Raw genomic sequence first — 26493 nt, forward strand, 5'->3', positions numbered from 1 at the left:
GCACCCTGTTGAGTATCTACCTGGATAATGAACGAACGAGGATGGGCTTGCAATTTGGAATTGTATTCTTATTGGCTTAAACCAAAATATCAAATGATAACATGACAATTTCATGCCAACTGGGGTGTCACTCGGTTAAACAAGGCCCACGTTTTCACAAGGGAAAAAGTGCAAACAGCGAAGTCAGCTACTGGAACAAATCCTAAAACGCACCCCAACAACAGTTCAAAATCTATACTATCAACATAAAAAGCCTGAATGGCAAAGAAATGGAGCCAGCTAAGATCGACATAATAGGGGTGACTGAAATAAAAATGGCAAAAACTGGAGAGATCTTTCTGAGCAATGTTATATTCAGGCAATGACAATCAAGGAAAACAAGTAGCCATAGTATTCAACACTAATCTTAAATGGCAGGCAGTCTCGAGTAGAATGATGTTGGCAAACATCAGAATGGGGGAACTAGACGAGTCTTATTTGTGCCTGTGGTCCCAGAGAAGGTTCTTCTACTAAGGCAGAAGTGAAGGAATTTTTTGAGGCTTTAGAGAAACCAACTGACACAATGAAAAAGGAAAAGTTGGTCCTTGTTGGGGATCTAAATAGCAGAGTGGGAAATGATTGTCAGACATACAGAAATATTTTGGGAAAATTTGGAGAAAAGAGCAAAGCTAATAATAATGGCAAATACCTGTTGGATTTCTGCTTAGGATATGGACTGTTTATCACTAAGACAATGTTCCAACATTAAAATGTGCACAAAGAATAAGAAGTCTCAGTGACTATGTTATTGCAGATAGTGAAGTTTTCTCCCCGGTGCAGGACACAAGAGTGTACAGATGATTTGAAATTGGAAGTGATCACCATTTAGTCTTCTTGAGCAGGATAAAATTGAATTTCACACTGAAAAGAAAAACATAAGAAAGTTTTAAAGCGAATAAAAGCTGAGCAGCTCTCAGATGTGAACTGTAGACTAAAATGCACAAACATTATTTAACATAAGAAAAAAAATGAAAGAATTTGGGAACAGGAACGAAACCTTGGCGATTCAGTGTCAAACCCTGAAGAAAACATTGATTCAGCTAGAAAAGCATGTGGCGAGATTATCTATAAGGATAGAAAAATCAGAATTACGTGGTGGACACAAGAAGTTAAAGAGCAGTGAAGGAAAAGAAGAAAGCATATCAAAATTTCCTATTGTACCCATAATAAGTCAGCTTGTGCTCTTAGAGAATACAGAGACAAATGTAAGAAAGCTAAACAAGTCATGGAAAGACTTTGGTAAGAACATAGAAAATAAATATCAAGAAGGTGGCAAGATATTTGAGGTTGTTGAAGCTCAGAAAAAAATTCCTATTAAAGGAATTAGAGATGATAAAGTTAACATGACAGGACAAATAGACATCCTTGAAGTATGGAGTAATTACTTCGAAAAATTGCTAAACAAGACAAGCAGTGATGGACAGTACAGTGGTAAAAAACAATCAACATGCATGCAGTCAGGAATGCATAATTGAAGCAGAAATAGCTTTCAAAAGCCTGAAACGTGGAAAGGCAGCAGGAGTAGATGATATTCGACTCAAGTATGGAGGTATAAAAGTCTTGCAGTGGCTGACCTGCATAGTTCAGAAGGCCCAGGCAGAGGGACAAATTCCAGATGATTGGAGCAGAGCTCTCATAGTACTCATATATAAAAAGGGAAATAAAACTGAATGTGAGAATTGGAGGTATTTCTATCTGAGTGTTCCCGGTAAGATTTATACAAGTACACTTGAGAAACCATTGAGAAGAATTGTAGAACAGAAGCTTGGTGAAGAAAGCTGGATTCAGGCCAAATAGAGCTGTCAGGATCAGATCTTCACTTTATGACAAATAGTTGTGAAATCATGGAATATAACAAAGAACCATATTTAAGTTTTGTAGATATGGAAAAGGCATATGACAAGGTGCCAAGAGAGAAGCTATTCAAAACACTACAGTTATATGGTGTCAATGGAGCATTATATCAAGCAATACTTAGTCTTTATTTCAGTTGTAAGTCAGCAGTTAGAATCTAAGTACAGGAAGATGGTTTAGTGTGAAATCTGCTGTCAAATGAGAATGTACGTTGTCCCCTCTGTTATTCATTATCTATATGGATCAGATTATGAAGAAAAGTGATATTAAACCTGATATCAAAATTGGAGATGTTAATGTCAGCTCTTTGCTTTATGTGGATGATGTTATACTCCTAAATAAATCCACTACAAGTCTGCAAGATTCCCTGACTAAATTGAATAACTGTTGTAATAGATATGGTATGAAGGTCAGCAGTAACAAGACAAAGACAATGAAAATATGCAGAAGCAGTGAGAACATCAACTGCATTGTGAATGGAGAACCTATAGAACAAGTAAAACATTTCAGCTACTTAGGCACGATTTTTAGTAAATAAACAAGAGATATGGAAATAGACAACAGAATCAACAAAGCTGGTATGGTAGGAAGTCAAATGAATAAATTCATATGGAATAAGAGAGAAATCAGTCAAAACACTAAATTAACTATATACAATACAGTGTTCAAACCAATTTTAACTTACAGATCTGAGAGCTGGGTCAGAAGTAAAACACTTGACCAATGACTAGAGACAGCAGATAGTCCTGAGAAAGATTAGGGGGCATGAACAAATGGCATTTATGGCAATATCATATTAAAAAAGAGGTTATTAGGAAGGCATGCATTAGCAGGGCTAATCTCAGGCAGTATGGTCACTTAAACAGAATGGGAGAGGAAAGATTAGCAGAACAAGTGTTCTCTGCCAGGAAAACGACCCATAGGAAGACTAAGATATAGGTAGATTGATATAGTGAAAAGTGCCTTAGAACAGTGCTTCCGAAACTGTGGGCTGCGGTCCCCTTGGGGGCTGTAGGTTTTGTTGGGGGGGGGGGGTGAAATAATGAAAACAAATTTAAAATGTTTTAAGAAGAAGTAGTTTTTTTTCATTTTAAAAGAAACTTATTTAATTTTTATTATTTCTTTTTTGTTATTTTTTAATTTGTTATATTTTAATGGAAAAATTCACACATTGGTGTTGGTTTACAAACTTTGCTTCCTGCGTATTTCGGCGCTTAATGAATATTAGTAAATATTGCTTATTCATATGTTTCATTTCAAAGCAGTAGTTAATTGTATTTACTTTGAATGCTCTCTAGGGAAGCTCCAAATCTTCCTGTCACTTTCATCACGGGTTCGTAATCAGGGACTGTTGCTATTGACTTTATAACCATATGTTGCATGGGCAAACACAGTATCTAACTAAAAACTATTGTTATTAATTAGATGTGTGTGAGTTCGATTTCCCAAGGCAGCAATAAAATTCAACCGAACGTGTTAAAATTCGTAAAAGTGTTAAAACTAAGTAATATATATATATATAAAAATATAATGATATATAATGAATGTTATGGCAGTTTCACATTTGGAATTCAGTTGAACAGAGTTAGCATTTCAACTCAATTATCAGCTATGCTTTTATCTTTCGGTTGCGCGTTCTTTTGTTAATACCACACCAATCATATGCACGTTTTAATAACCTGCCTTTGCTGTCTGTTTCACATTAGGCTTAATTACCGTAAAGGGAGAAAAGTCACAAAAGAGAAAAATGTTCCTGGTCCGGAGATTCCCTTATTCAGGTAATATTCACTAATTTCATGTTATCAGTCTGTGATGTGCCAGTATCGGTAAGTGGTGATATTATTTGATCTATTCTACGTTAAAAAATTTAACCCTGAGATGGATAAGTGGCTGATAAAAAATAAAAAAAAAAAAACTCCTGCAAACAATCAGAAACAGACTCAAAAAAAAGGACAGTTTTTCATATTTTACCAGAACAGCCCGCATCATCTTCAGAACCAAACGGAAAGAGGCAAAAAATGTAATATATGCATTTGATTTTTGCAATATTCGCTGTGTATGTTTTGTATTGAATATAAATACAAAAAATATTATAAGGGGTGCTTAAGGGTCAAAGCTGTATAATCCACATCTCCACATAGCCTTTAAAGGAAGAGAGAGAACCGACCAGGGCTTCTGACCTAATGTCCAATCCTCACCTTCTCGTGGTGCACCCTGTTGGGTATCTACTTTGATACTGAACGAACGAGGATGGGCTGGCAATTTGGGATTTAGCCGACCAAATTGTATTCTTATTGGTTAAACCAAAATAAAAAATGATGGTACGACATGACAAAATTTCATGCCGGCTGGGGCGTCGCCCGGTTAAACAAGGCCCCCGTTGTTTTCGCCAGGGAACCAGGGCGAACAGCGAAAAGTCAGCTACTGGAACAAATCTGAAAACAAACCCCAACTCAACATCACCAGAGTTAAAGATCGGTACTATCAACGTAAGAAGCCTGAATGGCAAAGAAATGGAGCTAGCTGAGGAATTAGATAAGTACCAGATCGACATAATAGGGGTGACTGAAACAAAAAAAGACCAAAACTGGTGAGATCTTTCTGAGCAATAAATACAAAATGTTATATTCAGGCAATGACAATCAAGGAAAAGAAGGAGTAGCCATAGTATTCAACACAAAATACGAGGCTAATCTTCTTGAATGGCAGTCAGTCTCAAGTAGAGTAATGTGGGCAAAAATGAGAATGGGGAACTGGACAATGAGACTTATTTGTGCCTATGGTCCCACAGAAGGTTCTACTAAGGTAGAAGTGGAGGAATTTTTTGAGGCTTTAGAAAAAGCAACTGACACAATGAAAAAGGAAAAGTTGGTCCTTGTTGGGGATCTAAATAGTAGAGTAGGAAATGATTGTGAGACATACAAAAATATTTTGGGAAAATTTGGAAAAAAGAGCAAAGCAAATAATAATGGCAAATATCTGTTGGATTTCTGCTCAGGACATGGACTGGTTATTACTAACACCATGTTCCAACATAAAAATGTGCACAAATTCACATGGAGAGAAGAGGCTAGGAATAAGAAAAGTCTCATTGACTATGTTATTGTTGATAGTGATGTTTTCTCCCTGTTGCAGGACACCAGAGTGTACAGAGGATTTGAAATTGGAAGTGATCACTATTTAGTCTTGAGCAGGATAAAATTGAATTTCATATTGAAAAGAATAACATGTAAGAAAGTTTTAAAGCGAATAAAAGTTGAGCAGCTCTCAGATGTGAACTGTAGACTAAAATACAGAAATATTATTGAAAAGAAAATGAAAGAGTTTGAGAGCAGGAATCAAACCTTGGAGATTCAGTGGCAAACTCTGAAGGAAACATTGATTGATTCTGCCAGAGAGGCATGTGGTGAGGTTGTGTGCAAGGATAAAAAAATCAGAACTCCCTGGTGGACACAGGAAGTTAAAGAGGCAGTGAAGGAAAAGAAGAAAAAGTATGGAGTAATTACTTTGAAAAACTGCTAAATGAAACAAGTAGTGATGACAGCACAGTGATAAAAAACACTGACCAGGCATGCAGTCAGGAATACATATCCATACTTGAAGTAGAAAAAGCCATCAAAGGCTTGAAATGTGGAAAGGCAGCAGGAGTAGATGATATTCGACCAGAAATGCTGAAGTATGGTGGTATAAGAGTCTTACAGTGGCTGCACTGCATAGTTCAGAAAGCCTGGACAGAGGGACGAATTCCAGATGATTGGAGTAGAGCTCTCATAGTGCCCATATATAAAAAGGGAAATAAAACTGAATGTGAGAATTACAGAGGTATTTCCCTACTGAGTGTTCCTGGCAAGATCTATGCAAGTATACTTGAGAAACGGTTGAGAAGAATTGTGGAAGAAAAGCTTGGTGAAGAACAAGCCGGATTCAGGCCAAATAGAGGCTGTCAGGATCAGATCTTCACTTTACGACAAATAGTCGAGAAAGCATGGGAATATAACAAAGATCTGTTTTTAAGTTTTGTTGATTTGGAAAAGGCATATGACAAGGTGCCAAGAGAGAAGCTATTCAATACGCTGCAGTTATATGGTGTCAATGGGGCATTATATCAAGCAATACTTAGTCTTTATTTGAGTTGTGAGTCAGCAGTTAGAATTGAAGGAAGTACAGGAAGATGGTTTAATGTTAAATCTGGTGTGAGACAAGGATGTACATTATCCTCTCTGTTATTCATTATCTATATGGATCACATTATGAAGGAATGTGGTATTAAACCTGATATCAAAATTGGAGATGTTAATGTCAGCTCTCTGCTTTATGCGGATGATGTTATACTTCTAAATAAATCCGCTACAAGTCTGCAAGATTCTCTGACTAAATTGAATAGCTGTTGTAATAGATATGGTATGAAGGTCAGCAATAAAAAGACAAAGACAATGAAAATAGGCAGAATCATTGAAAATGTCAACTGTGTTGTGAACAGAGAACTTGTGGAACAAGTAAAATATTTCAGCTACTTAGGCACAATTTTTACTGAAGATGGTAAACTAAATATAGAAATAGACAACAGAATCAGCAAAGCTGGTATCGTTGGAAGTCAATTGAATAAATTCATATGGAATAAGAAAGAAATTAGTCAGAACACTAAATTAGCTGTATACAAGACTGTGTTCAAACCAATTTTAACTTATGGATCTGAGAGCTGGGTCAGAAGTAAAACACTTGACCAAAGACTAGAGACCACAGATATGAGAGTCCTGAGAAAGATTAGAGGCGTGAACAGATGGCATCAATGGCAATATCATATTAAAAATGAGGATATTAGGAAAGAACTTGACATTGTCAGCATCCAGGAATGCGTTAGCAGAGCTAATCTCAGATGGTATGGTCACTTAAATAGAATGGGAGAGGAAAGATTAGCAAAACAAGTGTTCTCTGCCAGGTTGGCAGGAAAACGACCCAGAGGAAGACCAAGATATAGATGGATTGATATGGTACAAAGTGCCTTAGATGATAGAAATATAAGATCTGATAATGTTGGAGTCTTGACAAGTAACAGATTGATTTGGAGGAAAATTGTAGATAGGAAGTTAGTAATGATGTAATTTTTTCATGTAGTACTGTTATATCCTGTACACTCCTTGAGGGTACATGACAGGAATTTGATGATGATGATGATGATGATAAATATTATAATAATATCTCTCTCTCTATTACTATTTTTTTTTCGAGGGAGGCCATGAAATATTTTAATTTTTGCAATGGGGGCCCTGACATCCAGAAGTTTGGGAAGCACTGCTTTAGAAGATAGATATAAGATCTGATAATGTTGGAGTCTTGCCAGATAACAGGCCGAGTTGGAGGAAAATTGTAGATAGGAAGCTATCTACAATAGGATGAAACATTGAGGTTCATCAGCATCATATCCTGTACACCCCTTGAGAGTATATATCAGGATTTTGATGCTGATGAACCTCAATGTTTCATCCTATTGTAATAATTTGTTCTTTTTAGGATATAAGACATGTCAGAGGTATTGAAGAAATTCAGGACATTTTCAGCACTCTTATATGTAGTTAACTATTGTACAATGATAAATAGTGATTGAAATTGTCTAAGCAGCATTTCATACAGCTACAGAATTGGCAAATGCTTACCTTGTTTTCCTTCTCTTCAGATATATCTTGGAGAAACTGTAATAATCTATAAAAACAGAAACAAAGCTGTAATTTATGAATTAAGGTTTTGATATAAAACAACGTATAACAAACAGTTTTCAAGTCAGTATATAAAAATATGTGAATAAAATCACAAGTGGGTATACACGTGGGTTTGTTCTGGTGTGATTTTAAGAACTTGGTTGAATTGTTTGAACATCTTAACTTCAAATATTAACATTTATTTAAATATGAGGATTTAAAGTTATATGGATGATTTTTAACTACTGAACACGATGCATTTGTGTCACGAAATGTCATTTGAAATGAAATGACTCATAGTACATTGAGTTGCATGGAAAGATCAGGATCAAGCCCTACAGACCATTCCAATGCTCACTATTATACATTTAGAACTTGGTTGAATTGTTTGAACATCTTAACTTCAAATATTAACATTTATTTAAATATGAGGATTTAAAGTATTTTACTTTCCTTCATATCAAGCATCACCTTGTTTATTCGCAGAGCACTAGGTGCTTTCTTCCTGAAAGTCTTAGTTCAACTATTGGACAAGAAAAAGTGCCCTATCCACCCTTGATTTACCATGAAGAAATGTAAAAAATATATAAAACTAGTACACTAAATGACATAACTAATAAACCTCTTAGGATTTTGGTCCTCCTACTGGAACTCCCAAAAATTACAACTTTACTTAAAGATCCACCTGAAGAACACTAAAAACAATAAGCATTATTTAATACCATGAAATATACTGTTATATGAAAGTATTTCCAAAATACTCACTTTCCATTTTTTTCACTTTCCTCACATACTTCAATGATCTGAGATATATTATGATTTGCACAAAGCTGAAGAGAACCAATATTAATCTGTGTAAAATCAGTGAGGAACTCTTCTGCCAGTGATCGAACTTCCTTTGGCCATGTGGCACTCCACATAAGTGTTTGTCGATCAGGCTAAAAAGAAATCAATGTTAGATGCTGAATATTTAGAAGTGTTTTTTTTTTTTTTTTAAAGGAAACTACTATATAATTATGTCTAGTAATGTAAATAGAAATCATTTTCATTTCATTTCTTAATCACATGGATTAAAAACATCCAATCCTTACCCGTATTTGCTGAACAATTTTTCTAATTTGGGGTTCAAATCCCATGTCAAGCATACGATCAGCTTCATCCAGTACAAGATATGTACATCTTCTTAGATTTGTTTTTCCAGCTTCTAAGAAATCAATAAGTCTTCCTGGTGTTGCAATGCAAATTTCAACTCCTTAAAAAAAAAAAAAAAAAAAAAAAAGTATTACAAACAAGAAATTCTGTCTAGATTTGCTTGTATCAAAGCCTAATAAAAAAAAAAAGGATAACTTCCATATTCAAATGCATGTCAATGTTTTAACAACCAAGTGATAGCTTTGAGATATTGACTATTTTTATAATGTTATCTTGAATTTCAGTCCATTATCCATAAATTTCTAGAAGTTCCAACTATGATCATGTTCTTTCTTTTTGAACTACCATATTTGCACCAACTCAAACAACAGAGCTCGAAGCAGTATTCTTTGCAAAGTCCAGTAATATTGCTCTACACCTCTATCCAACTCAACTATCACTTTATTGCAAAAAGTAAAATTACTAAGAAAAACCTCCCCATGCATAAGCCATTCTTTCCTCCCCATATTCTGGCCCTTTCCTTAACACACTGCACTGGGCAGTGTCTGCACATGTGAAAAACGCTGGCAAGAACTAGAATTACCATACAGAGGCTGTTTCCACGCTTGTGAAAAACACTTGATCGTGTTTTTCACAAGTGTAATCAATAATTACTTTAATTGTTGCTAAATATAGTACACAGGTTGTAAATTTCTCTGACTGTATTTAGTAATACAATCAACCACTTGTTTTTCTTGCTTTTTCGTATTCTGGATAGAATGTTTTAACACTATGGTAACATTTCCCAGTTTTCTAAAAGAACATAGTAAGTAAAAATCGATCTATTCCTGAATAAAAATTAATCAAAAAACATAAGTAGACTGCATCTGTTGATCATGAGTTCTTTTACTGAAAAAAAAAAAAAGTAATGAATCTAGGATTTGAAAAAGGATGGGTAATGCCAATGACTGGAAGTTGTTTATAATACATGTAAAGTGTCATTGAATAAAAGAAATAAAATATAGAAGTAAACACACACAAGCACAAGATGACTTACTGCTACATCAACTCGCACGTATTCCTTCCATACCTAGATGAATATTATTACTCCCACCCTATATATAAAGAGCTATCAAACATACATGACCATGTTTATTATTAGTTATTTATATTTTGCAAACAAATTTTTCACTCTTTTTCCACCACAATTATTCCACCATAAATGCATATATGCATAAATTTATAGAATTACGTTATTCTCTTCACCCAGCAACTTATAGGACACACAATATCAAAGAAGTTAATAATTCATTTGTCATTAATGAAAGTATGTCTTCATTTTTGTATTCATTCTCTCCCTTATTTCCCATTCTTAAATGGCTCACTAAAGTTAATTTGCATATTTAATCCACCTAGTAACTGAAATATACTAACAAAATAGAGGATTCCTCTAATTGTTTCCTAAATCACATTAGTTCGTCCACCTGCAGATTTGGCTATGATCAAAGAACCAGCAACACAATGGGATGCACCTACCAATATGCAAGCACAAAACTGCTACAAGGCACAGTGTTTTTTGAATGAACGTGTTCATTTTGTCTTTCACTGACTTGGATAATCTCAACCATCACGTATTTGATTTTACCTTCTGCACATGCTTATCACCCTTGTCCTCTGTATTGCTCATGAGCCTGCTGATCATTATTTCATTATATACCATCCATAACATTTTTTTTTACAGCTCCTGCTTAATGATGCTACTCATCCATTTATCCTCCTACTTCTCTATGATACTGACTGATTTTCTCTTTTCATTCGTTTCCGACCATAGGTGACTTTTGTAGGCATTGCCCACAAAGTATTCCTGGTAAGATTTTTACAGGATAGTTCACCATTGCTTTCCCCAACTCCCAAATTTTATCTGGGCTTGGGCCATCATATGGCTGGGACGTATTCATGACCGTAGTCCATGTGCATTCAGGGGATTGGTTGCCTGTTTTGAAGGAGGAAATACCATTCAAACGGAGGGGGGGGGGGGGGAATCCCCTTGCTGTCCACGCCCAAGACCGGCTAACTTGGCCATGCATGAGAAAAAACCTCTAGCTCCTCACATCGGCGACTGGGATCGAACCCAAGACACTCCTTTCCCAGACATACGGTTGTGAAGCACATTGTCACTAGGCTAACTGCACAGACATAAGTAGTATCTATGATACTACTTTCCATAAATACCTCTGATCTCCATGCATTGCTAACATCCTTCTCCTGCAGTTTCAGATGATGCACCACTGGAAGGAATGCTATCTGAATTTGTTTAATCGCCACTTCTGTAGTTCCAGATATTCACATGCTTACCTAAATTTCAGACTATCCATCATTATTCCTAATCTGAGATAAACTGATTATTAACAAACCCTGATGCCACCATACATTTCTCACACCATAGTTACCTTCCAGATTCTGTTTCAGGAAATTATTTACTAATAGCTGCATAACCCCCCCCCCCCCCCACACACACACCCAAGTGCCCTTTCGGTGCCCCAAATCATCAGTATACAAAAAAGCAAAGTTTGCATGCACAACTCCTGCTTCTGAAGGAACACAAGCTTTATACTTTCCAATTACTCTTAGGCATATGTAATCCATTATGACCTTAAGGACAATTGCATAAAAATGATTTTAAAGTCTCATCTCATCTTCTTTATACCCTCTTTTACCTTGCAGTGTCGAGGGTCCATTGATCATCAGACCTCAATCCGTTTACAGGATAAGGTGGTCAGCCCTATGCCCCGGTATATCCTATGGCCTGTAGTGTTAAGTTCTCAAGGCCAATTTGTCTGCTTTGTGGGATGAAAAACCCCAGAATAAACTGGGGGAAAAACCCTGCTGTCCATGCCCAAGACTGGCTAACTTGGCTATGGCTGAGGAAGATCCTTCAGCTCCTCACGTCACCGACGGGAATCGAACCTAGGACACTCCTTCCCCAGGCATATGGTTGCGAAGCGCATAACCACTAGGCTAACCGCGCAGACTTATCCAGACAACTCAATCTAGTTCTCTATGAAAGACTTCTAAGACTTATGCAACATCTAGATTCATATGCTGCACAAAACAGAGCTGACCATAATTCCCAAACATATGCCCTTCAAACTGCCTTGGTGTTTTCATTACTTTGGTCTGATACAAATAACTACTCAGCTTGCATTTTAACTCAGTGGTTCAAGATGGACCCATCTAGCATGATTTAAAAAAAAAGGCAAAAACACTCAAGCATTCGAACAGGTCTATCTACTGATGTAGGGAAAAAATGTACAGATTCACGAATGCCAGATCCAAATGGATAATAATTCTAAAAATGTGCAAGTGGCATGTGAATACACTAAAGGACAACTAGGTACCATCCCAAACTAAACCAAGAAAAGGGAGTTAAATGATCTAACACATGACCCAGTTTTCAGAGAAATTAGGACTTTCCCCAAAAGTCCTAATTTCTCTGAAAACTTTGGGTCGAGGTTGCAAGAAAGGAATTCTGTAATGGAAAATGGCAGTTTGTAATGACTGCATTTCAAATGTAGAAACCTATATTTCACATATTTTAAGGCATTTTTAAAAATTAATCCTAAAAAAAAACAGACCAAAGAATATGCAAAGCTAGTGACCCAAAATAGATATTTAAATAATCATGCGGTTATACCAGCTATTTGATACATTAGAAGGCTCAATTCTACTATACTAATACATTCAAATTCATATATTCACAGTATATTTATGAAACAAGGATTGGCATAGTTTTAAGGCTATAATTTATAACATTAAAACTGATTTCTTACCTCTCATCAGGTCTCTAATCTGGTTGCCTTTAGGTGCACCACCAAATACACAGGTATTTCTAATATACGAAGACTTTCCAAATTCTATAGCTACTTGCTGTATTTGTTGTGCAAGTTCTCTAGTAGGTGCTAATACTAGTGCCTATAAAACAAAATAAAAATTAATTTATAAGTAATCAAAACTATAAATTAGGCAATTCTTAATTACTAGTCTCATTACTTAAGGTCAACAAGTTTCTAATCTTCTTTGCAAAAGAAAGAAAACTACAGTAAAGATTAGTATCTCATCATTAAATTCCTGCCATGTAACCTCAAGGGGTGTACAGGATATGATAGTAATGCATGAAAAATTTACATCATTACTAACTTCCTATCTGCAATTTTCCTCCAACTCAGTCTGTTACATGTCAAGACTAACATTATCAGATCTATATTTCTATCTTCTAAGGTGCTTTTTACCATATCACTCTGCCTATATCTTGGTCTTTTTCCTGGCAGAGAACACTTGTTTTGCTAATCTTTTCTCTCCCATTCTATTTAAGTGACCATACTGCCTGATATTAGCCCTAATGCATTCCTGGATGCTGACAATGTCAAGTTTTTTCCTAATTTCCACGTTTTTAATAATAATAATAAAAATAAATTAATACAGTTAAATGCAGTTGTGAATAATCCATTCACAATGCAGTTGATGTTTTCACTGCTTCTGCCTATTTTCATTGTCTTCGTCTTGTTACTGCTGACCTTCAATACCATATCTATTACAACAGTTATTCAATTTATTAAAGAATCTTGCAGACTCGTAGCTGATTTATTTAGAAGTATAATATTTTCCGCAATAAAGCAAAGAGCTGACATTCACATCTCCAATTTTGATATCATGTTTAATACCACTTTCCTTCATAATGTGATCCATATATATAATGAATAACAGAGGGAACAATGTACATTCTCATTTGACAGCAGATTTCACACTAAACCATCTTCCTGTACTTCAATTCTAAGTGCTGACTTACAACTGAAATAAGACTAAGTATTGCTTGATATAATGTTCCATTGACACCATACAACTTCAGCGTTTTGAATAGCTTCTCTCTTGGCACCTTGTCATATGCCTTTTCCAGATCTACAAAACTTATTTACAGATCTTTGTTCTAGTCCCATGATTTCTCAACTATTTGTCATAAAATGAAGATCTGATCCTGACAGCCTCTATTTGGCCTGAATCCAGCTTTTTCTTCCACAATTCTTCTCAACCGTTTCTCAAGTATACTTGCGTAAATCTTACCAGGAACACTCAGTAGGGAAATTCCTCTGCAATTCTCAGTTTTATTTCCATTTTTATATCAATTTTATGAGAGACTAGTATCTTCATACACAAAATATGAAAAATGAGAATGCAAACATATTTCCCCTTATCAGCCCTCTCATAGCCAAGTGATTTCACTTTATACTGATACTTTTTTTTAAATCTATCTTGATTTGTCTTGGAATGAAATCAAGATAGAAACCTTTTCAAGGTTCTATCAACAAAAGATAAATGGAATGCAACGTCAACAGTAAATGGCTAAATGAGCATTTATGTATAATAACAAGAAAAGCATGAGCAGAAGTAGAGCTATGGGTACTCTGATGGAAAGAAAAAAGTGAGCAACCCACCCACCATGATGCTCAGTGACCAACCAGAAAGAAAATCAAAGGAAAGAAGGAACCTTAAGATGCTAAGAAAACCTATGTAAAAGACCGAATCATATTACAATGTCCTGGAAATGTGAATGCAATCCCAAGTTTCTCCAAACTTGCTTTTTGTCCCACCATTCAAAACGCAGAGAAATTTCCTATTTTCTACTTGTTTTCATAGTTTCTTTTTATTGCTGATTTTTAATAAACAGCAAAAAGATGTATCTTTTGTGTATACATTTTTTTTTATTAGTATAAAATTTTCACCCTGGTATCAACAGCATCTTCACTAGAAACAACAGAAACTAGAGTATACCAGTTTCTATTCTTGCTTAATCTACAAGTCATGATTAAGATGACCCTGATACATGGCAAGAATTTCATATTAAATATATATAAATGAATGTTCCTATAAGTCATGCTATTGCTGATTTCATATCAAACATATTTCATAGCTATTAAATTTAGTTAAGTAATCTATTTAAGAGCACATGGGCTCAAAAAAAAAAGCAAAGTAATCAAAAACCTGAAGTGTGCTGCTGAAGGAGATATTTGACCATAAATGCTCAAATATTTTCAATGGAATTTATTTAAGAGTATATCTGCATAAAGTAGAGTTGAGATTAACATCTGCATTTTTGATATTGGGCCTAATGCCACTTCTCTTCATAACAAGATCCATACAGAAAGTGAAGCACCTTTGCCTTATGGCTGATTTTATAGCAAACCATCTTCTGTACCTCCTTCAAGTAACTGCCGACTTATAACTTAAATGCAGACCACATCTGTTGGGACAATATCCAGTACAATTTTAGTGTTTTGAAAAGCTTCCCTTGGCTTGTCACAAACCTTTTCCATATCAAGTAAGCTTGAATACAGATCCTTGTTATATTCCCACCATTTCTCCACTATTAGTCTTAGAGTGAAAAACTGTTCCTGACAACCTATTTAGCCAGAAGCCAGCTTATCATTCAAGTTTCCTTCTTACAATTTTTCTTAGCATCTTCAAGTATATACAGAGAAGGCTCACCTAAAACACTCAATAGGAGAATCCCCTTCTTATGGACAGGTGTCATCTGACAAGACTTTTTGAATTATGACTAAAACTTTTATATTTCAATATTTGAGCATTTATGGTCAAAATCTTCTTCGGCTCTACACTTCAGAATTTTCTAGATCAGGCATTAAATACTCTTTCATCTACCATTGAAATGTATTCTTTTCTATGAAAGATGAATATATGATATACGAGGTGGTATCAAAAAGTTTCGAGACTAGTTTTGTAAAACGGCAACAGATGGCAGCAAACAGTTATAGGGAGCACCGACCTTCATAAGTCAGTGCACCAAAAGACATTGTCCTGTGTACACCGAGAGCTGTGCAACTGGTGTGATTCTGACCACGTGCGTTACGTCTGCAATTTCATCATGGACAGCAAGTTAGAACAAAGAATGAACATGAAATTCTGCGTGAAACTAGGCAAATCTGCCAGAGACGTTTGACATGATTCGGCAAGTTTACGGTGATGCTGCAATGAGTAGTTCGAGGTGTTTTGAGTGGCACGCGCATTTCAAGAGTCGAAGAACATCACTTGAAGACTACGAGAGAACAGGAAGACCTTCAACGAGCTGAACCCCCGAAAATGCCGAAACCATTCGGCAACTTGTGCATGAGAATCATCAGAGAACACTCCACAACATACCCAGGAGCAGAAGGAACACCATGCCGAAGTCTGCCAAGAACTCGGTCAGCATACAGTGAATGAGCCCAAGACAAAGCAAGTCTTCACAGTGGAAGAGCCCCATCATCTCCATGATCAAAAAAGGCGAGGCAGGTCCACAGCTCGACCAAGTGCATGCTCAGTTGCTCAGGCTTTGACATTCATGGCATCGTGAATCGAGAATTCGTCCCCAGGGGCCAGACCATCAACACGAGTTCTACTGACAGATTTTAAGGCGTCTGAGGCAAGACATTTGGTGAAAGCGACTGGATCTGTGGCACGTGAAAAACGATGCTCCACAACGACAATGCACCCAGTCACAGCTCTCCTCACGCGCGAGTTTCTCGCCAGAAATAACATGATCTCACTTCCGCACCCACCCTACTCGCCAGATTTGGTTCCTGTGGACTTCGCCCTCTTCCCGAAGATGAAGATCCAGCTCAAAGGTCGTCGTTTTGACACCACTGCAGAGATCCAGCACGAATCGCAGAAGGTGCTTTGAAAAGAAAGACTTCCAGAAGTGGCAGGAATGGTGGGGGTGCTATATCTATGCAAGGGGACTATTTTGAAGGTGATAGTGTGTCAACGTAGATAAATAAAGTAATTTCTCGTAAACAGAGCTGGTCTCAAAACTTTTTGATACCACCTCGTATAATAACTAAACCAGGAAAATAGCAAGAGATATTTTATTCACTACAAACACTTACAACTGGTCCATCTCCATTTTGAAGTCTTGGCTGGTGATTGATGTGAACAATAGCAGGAAGAATATACTGAAAGGAAAAAAAAATATTTTCATGAGCATCATTATTAAAATTATTTTAAATAATGCTTTTATAAAAGCATTATAAAAAAACTGATAAGACTAAAAACTTTTAACCTGCAAATAAGGCCTGTGACCAGGTCTTCCTACCATGACTCAACCATTAGGTACATTAAATCCCATTTAATCTGAACTCTTATTTCAATTTACTTTTTATAACTCAAACCATATCTTCAACCAAAGTGTTTTGTTTGCTTTATGGCTCATTTAATTCAAACAATTGATTTTTTTTAAACGATTCCTCCTCGCAAAAGATTTGCAAACCTATAGTACATTCATACTACGAGGGAAGTAAGGTCCCCCCCCACCTATTTTTTATTGATTTTATATATATAGTTGACCCTGGGTTTGAACTGATCACTTACATTTCTACACTTGTATGCTTTTTTTAAAAATGCATAAATATATTGGAAAATTTTTTGGAGACCTGTGAGAACTTGAAAACTCAGACGAACCACATAGCTTAGAAATATTGGAAAAATTAAGAAAAGGTTAGGTATGTAATGAATGCATAAAATATACACAAGTCTATTATAAAAGCTAAATTTTTCAAAACTTATGCATACAAACACTTACAGACCATACATGGCCATTTGCAATTGAGAAAAGTAAACAAACATAAAGATGCAGTCTTAAATCATAGCTGCGTAACATTAACTGTTATCAATTAGTTTGATTAGCATAAAATAAAAATTTTATAAAGATTCGTTCATTAGTGTATAGGCTAGTGTACTGTGAAAAAAATCTCATCGATTACACTTCTTATTGTGCTATCTTCTATCGAAGGTCAGCGACCATCTTGGCGAACAAACTGAGGTCTTGTGCTAATCTGAGCAGTTGTGCACTGGTCTTTCCTGTCCACGTCTTGATGTTATCAAACCATGATATTCTTTTTCTTTCTCTAGTTCCTTTGCCATCGATTCTTCCTACCAAAATAGTTTGTAGAAGTTGGTATTTGCTGTTTCTCATGATGTGGCCAAGATATGATGTTTTTCGTTTCTTGATTATTTGTACAAGATGTTTAGCTTTGCCAATGGATTTTAAGACCTCTTCATTGGTAATTTTTTCTGTCCATGATATCTTTAGCATTCTTCTGTATAGCCACATCTCAAAGGCTTCGATTTTCTTGATGGTTGTCGCCTTCAATGTCCATGTTTCAACTCCATAGAGCAGAATAGACCACACGTAACATTTCAGCATTCGGCATCTGACTTCCATGTTTAGGTCTTTATTGCAGAATAGTGTTCTCATTTTCATGAAGGACTGCCGTGCAACTTCAATCCTTGTCTTTATATCTATTTCTGGATCCCACCGTTCATTAAGCCAACAACCAAGATATTTATATCTTGACACTTGATCAATATTTTTCCCATTGAGTGTCAGTTTCATTGATGAGGCTGGATGTTTGCTGATGATCATGGATTTTGTCTTGTCGATGTTTATATTTATTCCCATTCTTTGGCTTTCTATGTATACTCTGTCAATGAGTTTTTGGAGATCCATAATGTTATCTGCAATTAGCATGGTGTCATCTGCATATCGTAGGTTGTTAACAATCTTTCCATTTATTGTGATTCCCTCTGGACATTCTTCCAATGCTTTTTTAAAGATTACCTCTGCGTATATGTTGAACAGGAGTGGTGAGAGCACACATCCTTGTCTCACTCCTCTTTTGATGTTAATATCACTGGTGGTAATGTTGTCTAATTGAACGGTAGCTGACTGATTCCAATACAGATGTTATTAGTCTTATGTCTTGTTCGTCTAGTCTTGTTTGTTGAAGGACTTCTATTAAGTTAGTGTGTCTGACTTTGTCGAATGCTTTTTCAAAATCTATGAAACACATAAAGACAGATTTCTGTTTTTCTATGCATTTTTGTATCAATATTTGGGTACAGAAAAGGGCCTCTCTAGTACCAAAACCATTCCGAAAGCCAAATTGTGTTTCACTTAGAGTTTCTTCACTTTTTCTATAAATGCGATTCTGAATTACTTTCAAAAATATTTTTAATGTTTGGCTCATTAGACTAATAAGTCGGAAGTCACCACAGGAATTCGCTTTGGGTTTCTTTGGGATAGTGATAAATGTAGATTTGAGCCAATCTGATGGAAATTCATCACTTTCATATATTTCATTAAATAGTATTTCAAGAAGTTTGATGTTATCTGGTTCTATTAATTTTAAAAATTCTGTTTGCACACCATCTGATCCACTGGCTTTTCCTGTTTTACTTGTTCGTATAGCATTCTCTATTTTGCATTTCATGATTGCTGGCCCTTTTATATTTATAGGCTTCTGTCTAGTATCATTGAAAAGTTCTGTTACACATTTTATCCAAATCTGTGCTTTATTCTCTTCTTCTAGAACTATTTTTCTATTTTCGTCTCTTAGAGACACTATTTGCTTTTTCCTCAGTTTTCCAGAAATTTCGTTGATTTTCTTATACAGATTGAAATTATCATGTTTCTTCTGAAGCAGTTCAATTTCAGTACATAAATTTTTCATCCAATTTTCCTTGGCTTCTTTTATTTTTTTCTTGAAGATGTTATGTGTTTCTGTATACCTGGCTAGGTCTTTGTTTTTGTACATTCTTCTTGTATCAATAAGAGAAAGAATCTCATCTGTCATCCATTCCTGTTTTATATTATTCACATAACCTACTTCTTCAATACTTGTTACGATGGCATTCTTTAAGCTATTCCAAAGAGATTCCATACTTTTATTTTCTTCTATGTTAATCTGTTGTAATCGCAGGTTAAGCTGTGTCTTGGCACTTTTATTTATGTTCGGGTCTTTCAGTTTTTCTACATCAATTTTCTTTTTCTTCTTTTGTGATTTTTTAGCTGATTTTAATCTAAGACGTACTTCTGCAACTATGGGATTGTGGTCTGATGAGATATCTGCTCCAGGATAAGTCTTTGCACTCTTTATACTACTGTGGAATCTTTTATTTATCAGTATATAATCAATTTGATTTCGGACAATGTTATGTTGGTTATCTTGAGGCGATTTCCAAGCGTACAGTCTTCTGGGTGGAAGTTTAAACCAGGTATTTGCTATTGTTCGATTACACTAGGCTACTATAAAGCAATCGCATTGCTGCTTCACGAATCATTATACTTATAAATAAAACGAATAATTTCCTTTTCACATTATCTTTTCATATCTAGTGTTAGTGATAGACTATTCATCTTGTAAACAGAAGACATAAACTTATGGTATTGATAAATACAGTACAGTACTGTAAATGTATTTTCACTTCCTTATGATTTTTTTCTCTAGCTTACTTTATTGTGAAGAACATAGTATATATACATACCATGTAAATTGTCTATCACATTTAACAATAGTATAACAATAACTTTTGACTACACGGATTTTCAAACAGTGCAAGAAATCAGCACCCCAAACCCTCACCTTCTTCAAGGGTCGACTATATTTTTACATAGCCCAGAAACTCTAGAGACCAAACAAAGAGCTTTTTCAAGCTACTTCAGCTCTCCAATAAGCCACGGTGGTCTCACACCAGATAATAAAATTCACGTACATTCACAAACATGTAGTCTGTTGGAGAGCAGATAGACTAACTACTTGGCCAACCTTTCTTGATTCAAATACCAAAATAAGCTGTTATTAACAGCTTAGCTTTGATTCTAGTTTACACAAAAATCAAGTCTATGCTTCACATACATTCATTTCAAAAGTAATCACAATTTTTGGAATCTCAAGAAATATTTTGAAGTACACAACCAGCTAAAACAGAATTTTGGATCTGACAGTATGTGTTTAGCAAGTAACATACATTTTTGAAGGAAAAAAAAAAAAAATTCAATTGTACCCCTCACAATACATAACAAAGGCCTCATTTCTTCTTCACATTCACTAAAATTAGTGAATCGCCTATAAACATTTTTCCCCGAGTTGTACTGAATTATTAACCCCGTTTATGTGGCAGTAAAACCACTGAAATTAGGGATACTTGTCTTAGAATGTGATTTTGATAATAGCGAGCTTCAAGGTTTACCGACTCTGTTATGAAGCAGAGTATGTACAAAACCAGATAACTGGTACTCTTCGTACACTAACAGTACCAGTCTATTCTCCAATCCTAATTTCAGAGCTCAAAAAGTATGAAAGAGTAAAATGCAACACCAGCAGCACAAAAAGTTGAACTGCATGCAGAGAAGTAAGCTTTATACATTAGTAATCTTCAGAAATGAGAGTATCCCCCCCCCCCACTCCTGTGCTCATTTAAAAATCCAATGAATTTTAAAATATAAATTCTGAGAGCTAAGTTTATACATAACACAAAGACAAACTTACTGATAAAGTCTTTCCTGAACCTGTTTGTGCAATTCCAACCAAGTCTCTACCACTGAGTGCCACAGGCCATCCCTGAGCTTGAATTGGAGTAGGTTTATGATAGTTCTGACGGCATATAGATTGTATTACATAATCTGGAAAAAAAAAAAAAAAAAAAACACTTTCAAGTTTAAAATACCAATTTTTATAATTATTGTAACTATGAGCCTGCAATAACATGATTTGTAAAAAAGATGTATTTCGGCATTTGTTTGCTATGTTAATACTAAACAAGTATTAACATAGCAAACTAATTAAGTAAAGTTAATACTAATTAACTATTAACATAGCAAAATAAATTAACATACAGAGTTTATAACAACTGAGGAGAGTAATAGGTCGGTAACTTTCCGGTTTATGATTAGGCTTACCAGGCTTTAAAATTGAAAGTACTTTTGCTTTTTTAAAAATAGTGGGAAATTTACCAGTTGTAAGAATGTCAGTATAGAACTTTGTTAACCATCATCTTGCATTTCTTCCAGATTAATCAAAAATTCTGGATGAATGTTATCAAAACCAGGAGCCTTACCAGGCTTTAATTCCTTTAAGGCTGCTTCAACTTCTTGCTGCGTAAAAGGGTGTGCAAAATTTGAAGTTATAGACTTGCTAAATTCTTTTAATTTTCTCTTTATATCTTGTATGCTTTTTATTGTTTGGGATACGTGATATATTAACAATATGTATAGCTAGTTGATCTGGGGTGATTCTTGGTTCTTTAATCAAAGGAGCACTACCACCTAGTTTCCTAAGAAGGCTCCACGCTTTATGGCTGGAATGAGTAAAGTCTATACCTTCAACTGCGTTTACCCATCTTTTCCTTCAGGATATATAAGTTTTCTAGGAGTTCATCTGCTGTTTTTGGGTCATTGTTAATCTGATATTCATTATAAAGCAATTCACATTCTTCGCTCCAACCATGTATATAGTTATGTCTAATACCTCTAGGAATACTTTTCTTGGCAGCAAGCAGGACTACACCTATAAATCGATGAAAATTACTACTTATTGGAGATATCCAGCGAACACATTTGTCAAGTTCATTTGCGTATTTATTCCAGTCAGCCTTTTTAAATTCCAGCGTGGGATAGGCTTTGATCTTACAAATGAAATGGAAATGCCAATGTCAATTAATACCAGTCTATGTTGACTATGAGGAAAGTCAGTTAAGACCCTTCTCAGATTTTACATAGGGTGACCTGAATTATTTTTGCTCACAAGACATAAATCAGGGTTATGTCTGTTTTCTTCTGTTTACTGTTCATAATGAAGGGTGAATTTAGATAAATTCTCCATAAACAATTTAAATGGAGAGGAATAATAAAATTCATGAAAATAAGTACGTCGGTAGCACTGCATGTGGAGCTAGATACTTTTAATGTCACATGATGTCTCACTTGAATTTGCATGATAACTATTTTTTAATCAACACTTAAAGCATTTGTGTAAAATCCTCAAGCCTTTAAATTACACTAAGTCATATGACCTACGGCAGTGGTCTCCAACTTTTCGCCATGAGGGCCACATTGGGTACTTCAGCACTGTTCAGCGGGCCGTAGTAATAAAAAACTCTAGAACTAGATATACGAGTTTTATTGAAAGCAGATAAAAACTGATTACAGAGTACGCGAGATTAAATTATCATATATTAATGACACCGAACACTATCAGCAAATTCTCATATTTTTATCACAAATTATAATAAAACCATTAATGTGAATGGTGTAACTGTGTGTTTTTAAAATCTTATTAAACTCTGGTTCAAATTTTGAAGTGCTAATTACAAATAGCGATTTCAAATGTTCATCAGATAAATTTTCCGCATTTTGACTTGATATATTTCATTTGGGAAAAAGTTTGTTCACAAAGATAAGTTGTCCCAAAAATAGAGATAAATTTACAAGCAAATTTCTTCAAATTTGGGAACTGCTCAGAGTTCAAAAATTTATAAAAATTGATCAAGTTTCTTTCCTTGTGTTTATCTTTAATATGTTCATTTGCCTGAAGTTCAATAATTTCCATTTCAAGTTGACTTGGGACATCAGTAACAACACAGTCAAACAGATTTTGAAACAATCGCATTTCCCTAGCACTGGCGTCGAAATCAGCAAATCGCTTCTGAAATATTTGCAACTTTTTTTTAATTTCGTATAACTTTGAGTTTTTTTGTCAATGAATACAGATCGAGAAATTTTGTTTTTATTTTGTTTTTTGCTCGTTAGTTCATTTTAACCGTGTTTTTACCGACTTTTTTAAGTGTTCTTATTTCGTGCGACAAATTTTTTTTTGTTGATAAAAAAATTTATTCGGATGCAGCTTTTTTTTATTTCGTTTTGAATTCTTTTAAATTTTTTTCCTCTTCGTTAGTCCATTTTAACTGACCTTTTACAGTCAGAAAGACCGCAACTTGGATTACGGTTACTTTTTGCTATTTGGGAATATATTTTGAACACAATCTTAATTAATGCATTTGAAATCTATCAACACCCCGTGTTTTTTTTGCAGATTCTTATTGAAAAATTAGTCCAATTGGCAGGCCAGATAAAATCATATCGCGGGCTGCATCTGACCCACGGGCCATAGTTCGGAGACCCCTGACCTATGAAAATAAGCTGAGGACAATATTATACAATAAATAATGTAACAGAATAAGATGTCTTAAAATGGGGTAAAAGTGTAAAGCATGCAAACATTTTGAATGCATTGAAGAAAGAGGGTGAAAATTCACTTGTCACGCATCTGATCACCTGCCCACCTGGATACTAATGTAAACTCAACAATTCTATACACAGCTTAAAATCAAGAGTAAACAGAATTGTTTATAGTTACTATAGTCTATGATAGTCACTATAGTTAACTAGTGAGAAGGCTCAATGAAGACCTATAAGATACAATACTATGCTAAAGGAAATACACTATGATAAATTATTCCTGTTATCCATATGACCTTGACATAGTGAGCAAACTGTCATAACTAAATTTATATGTAAAAAAATATATATATTTATTATTCTTATCTCAGACTTCCAGGGAGTCGAGGAAGGCTATAAATACCAAACTAGCCGTCATACCTTCCCTTAAATTCATTCACACTACATGCAATCACTGAAGTGAAACTATTCCACTCACTGCTCTATGAGGAAAACCTAGCTGCTACCCCTTTCTTGACTGTCAACAAATGTAATTTCCATCCATGGATGCCCCTGTGTTCTTTCCCCACTTTCCATATAATAAAAAATTATCACATGCTATCTTATAATACCCATTCAAAAGTTTATAGAGCACTATTGTATCATCCCTCTTTTTCCTGTTAACCAGTCTGTAATCCACATACTTGTGATCTGTCCTCAATCTAAATCCCATAATCCAGATATAATCTTTGTAACTCTTCTTTGCATCCTTTCTGCAGCTTCTTTATCCCTTTGGAGCACGGGAGACAAAATCCGCACACAATAATCCAGGTGTGGTCTTAGAAGGCAATCCAGCTAATTAATGATCTTTCTCTCTCACAGACGTTCAGTTTCTGCCTTGTGCGTCTTCTACAAATGCTTTGATGGCCAGTGCTCTGCTGAATTGGCCACTATTATTTCTCCCCTCCAAAATCATTAAAACAAGAGCCACTGCTAACCAATAATCTATCTTGAACTCAAGGAACCAACTTCACTTCCTCTTTCATACCATCTACTTCTGTCCTTTGGACCATCTTTCCCACTTGGCCTCCCCAAAGGTTACAACCTTCAGTTGTTCAAGCAAAATGTGAACATCCTTCCTCTCTTGTATTCTTCTTGCCCATGTAGCACTAATGTGCTGCAGGTCTTGGGGCCTTTCATGTGTGTGGATCAGATAAAAAAACATTACTGTTTGGAAGCACATGTATAAAAATTGCATTATGTTCGGTAGACATGTATTGCTATGTTTGCAACTATGCATAGTCAGGCACAATGGCCTGCCATGTGCAAGTAACTTGGCTAAACTGAAGTGACAATTATAATAAATCCTACTAAACATCAAATTATCTAGCCAACATGGAATTAGTTTGGATTATGTTTAATTTCACCAAATAAAATGGTTCTGATTGAAATCAAAATGTTTTAATCTGAATGTAAGAAACATTATTGCAGAAACTTTGTTCTGACACTTCATCCCTTTCAGCCTTGCAAACAGTTCAAGAAAAACTGTAAAGGCTGAGATTTTTGTCAAGATTCTAAATATCAAATTAGTGTGCCATCAAGCAAGTCCTGAAATAATAGACAAACTCAGTCAAGTTTATGCAGCTAAAAGTGACTGCACAAAGATATAACTATAATTAAGGTTACAAGAACAGAAAGCCTAAACAAATATACAAATTAAAAGGTGAATATATTATTATTATGGGCAACTCCAAGGAGTCCTTAGACTCATCGAGAGAGGCCCTAGAACAACTATTCAACATTCACACAGTATCTATCATACTTCGCCTTGAACTCATTCACAGTCATGGCACCCACAACAGACTCTGGCAGCTTATTCCACTCACTACTTCCAAGTAAAAAACCTAGCTCTTAACACCCTTGCCCAGTTTTCATGGATGGCCCCTAGTCCTCCCACCACCAGCCCTGATCTCAAAAATATCTTCTGAATTAATCTTATAGAAACCCTTCAGTAATTTGAATATCTCAATGGCCCTATCTACTCATTCTCGGGTTCTAAAGAGGACTTTTTTTAAACTGACCCCAGAATCCCTGGAGTGGATCAGGGATTTAAGGATTAAGCTCTGACTCCTGATTCTTAATTTTGATGTTTAATCATTTCAACCTAGTGTACCCCTTTTAATATGATTTCTAAAATTGTTTTTATGTTGTTTTATGTAATTTGTATGTTTTATTCTGAGACCTGTACATCATACTCGTCTCTGGATCCTCTCCACCTCCTGACCATCAAGAAGAAACCCTGGTGCCCATACCTGGGCACAGTAGTCTAGATGGGGTCTTATTCAAGGTTCAATACAGAGGAACAATAACTTGCTTGTCTCCTAGTCAAAGTATTCTTCAGCAACCAAGTGATTTGATGAGCTGATTTAGCCACTTTTGCAATGCGCCCCCCCCCCCCCCACACTTCAACTCCCAAATCCCTGGTCTCGTCAATCTCCTGGAGTACAGTTCCACTAATGTAGTATACTGCTGCTAATCTTTTCACTCCAAAATGCATAACCTTACATTTTGCCACATTAAATTGACATCCATTCTCCTTAGCCTAGTCATCCAAACTATCCAAATCATCCTGAAAAATTTTGACATCCTGTGCATTCACTATTGCTCTACCTAACTTTGCATCATCCGCAAACAGATGCACAGTTCCTCTCAGATCCTTTCCTATATCGT

General features: G+C 35.5%; 1 protein-coding gene across 3 annotated transcripts in view; it reads right to left on the reverse strand.

The window, feature by feature from the left end:
- The window catches only part of LOC150105225 (uncharacterized), a 107050-nt gene that overhangs the window by 31022 nt on the left and 49535 nt on the right, over positions 1–26493 (reverse strand). For all 3 annotated transcript variants that reach the window (XR_016548565.1, XR_016548566.1, XM_090395545.1), the window contains exons 4-9: positions 21098–21231; positions 16658–16723; positions 12551–12692; positions 8681–8841; positions 8355–8527; positions 7548–7593 (exon numbers count right to left, since the gene is read on the reverse strand). Coding sequence is in view for 1 of the 3 variants with exons in the window: in XM_090395545.1 (XP_090251671.1) it covers positions 7548–7593; positions 8355–8527; positions 8681–8841; positions 12551–12692; positions 16658–16723; positions 21098–21231 (722 nt within the window). In the remaining 2 variants the exon portion in view is untranslated. The remainder of the gene's footprint in view (positions 1–7547; positions 7594–8354; positions 8528–8680; positions 8842–12550; positions 12693–16657; positions 16724–21097; positions 21232–26493) is intronic.

This window comes from Typopeltis vanoorti, chromosome 7 (genome assembly GCF_054136105.1).
Source record: "Typopeltis vanoorti isolate ZY-2024b chromosome 7, IOZ_Tvanoo_1.0, whole genome shotgun sequence".
Taxonomy (NCBI): Eukaryota; Metazoa; Arthropoda; class Arachnida; order Uropygi; family Thelyphonidae; genus Typopeltis; species Typopeltis vanoorti.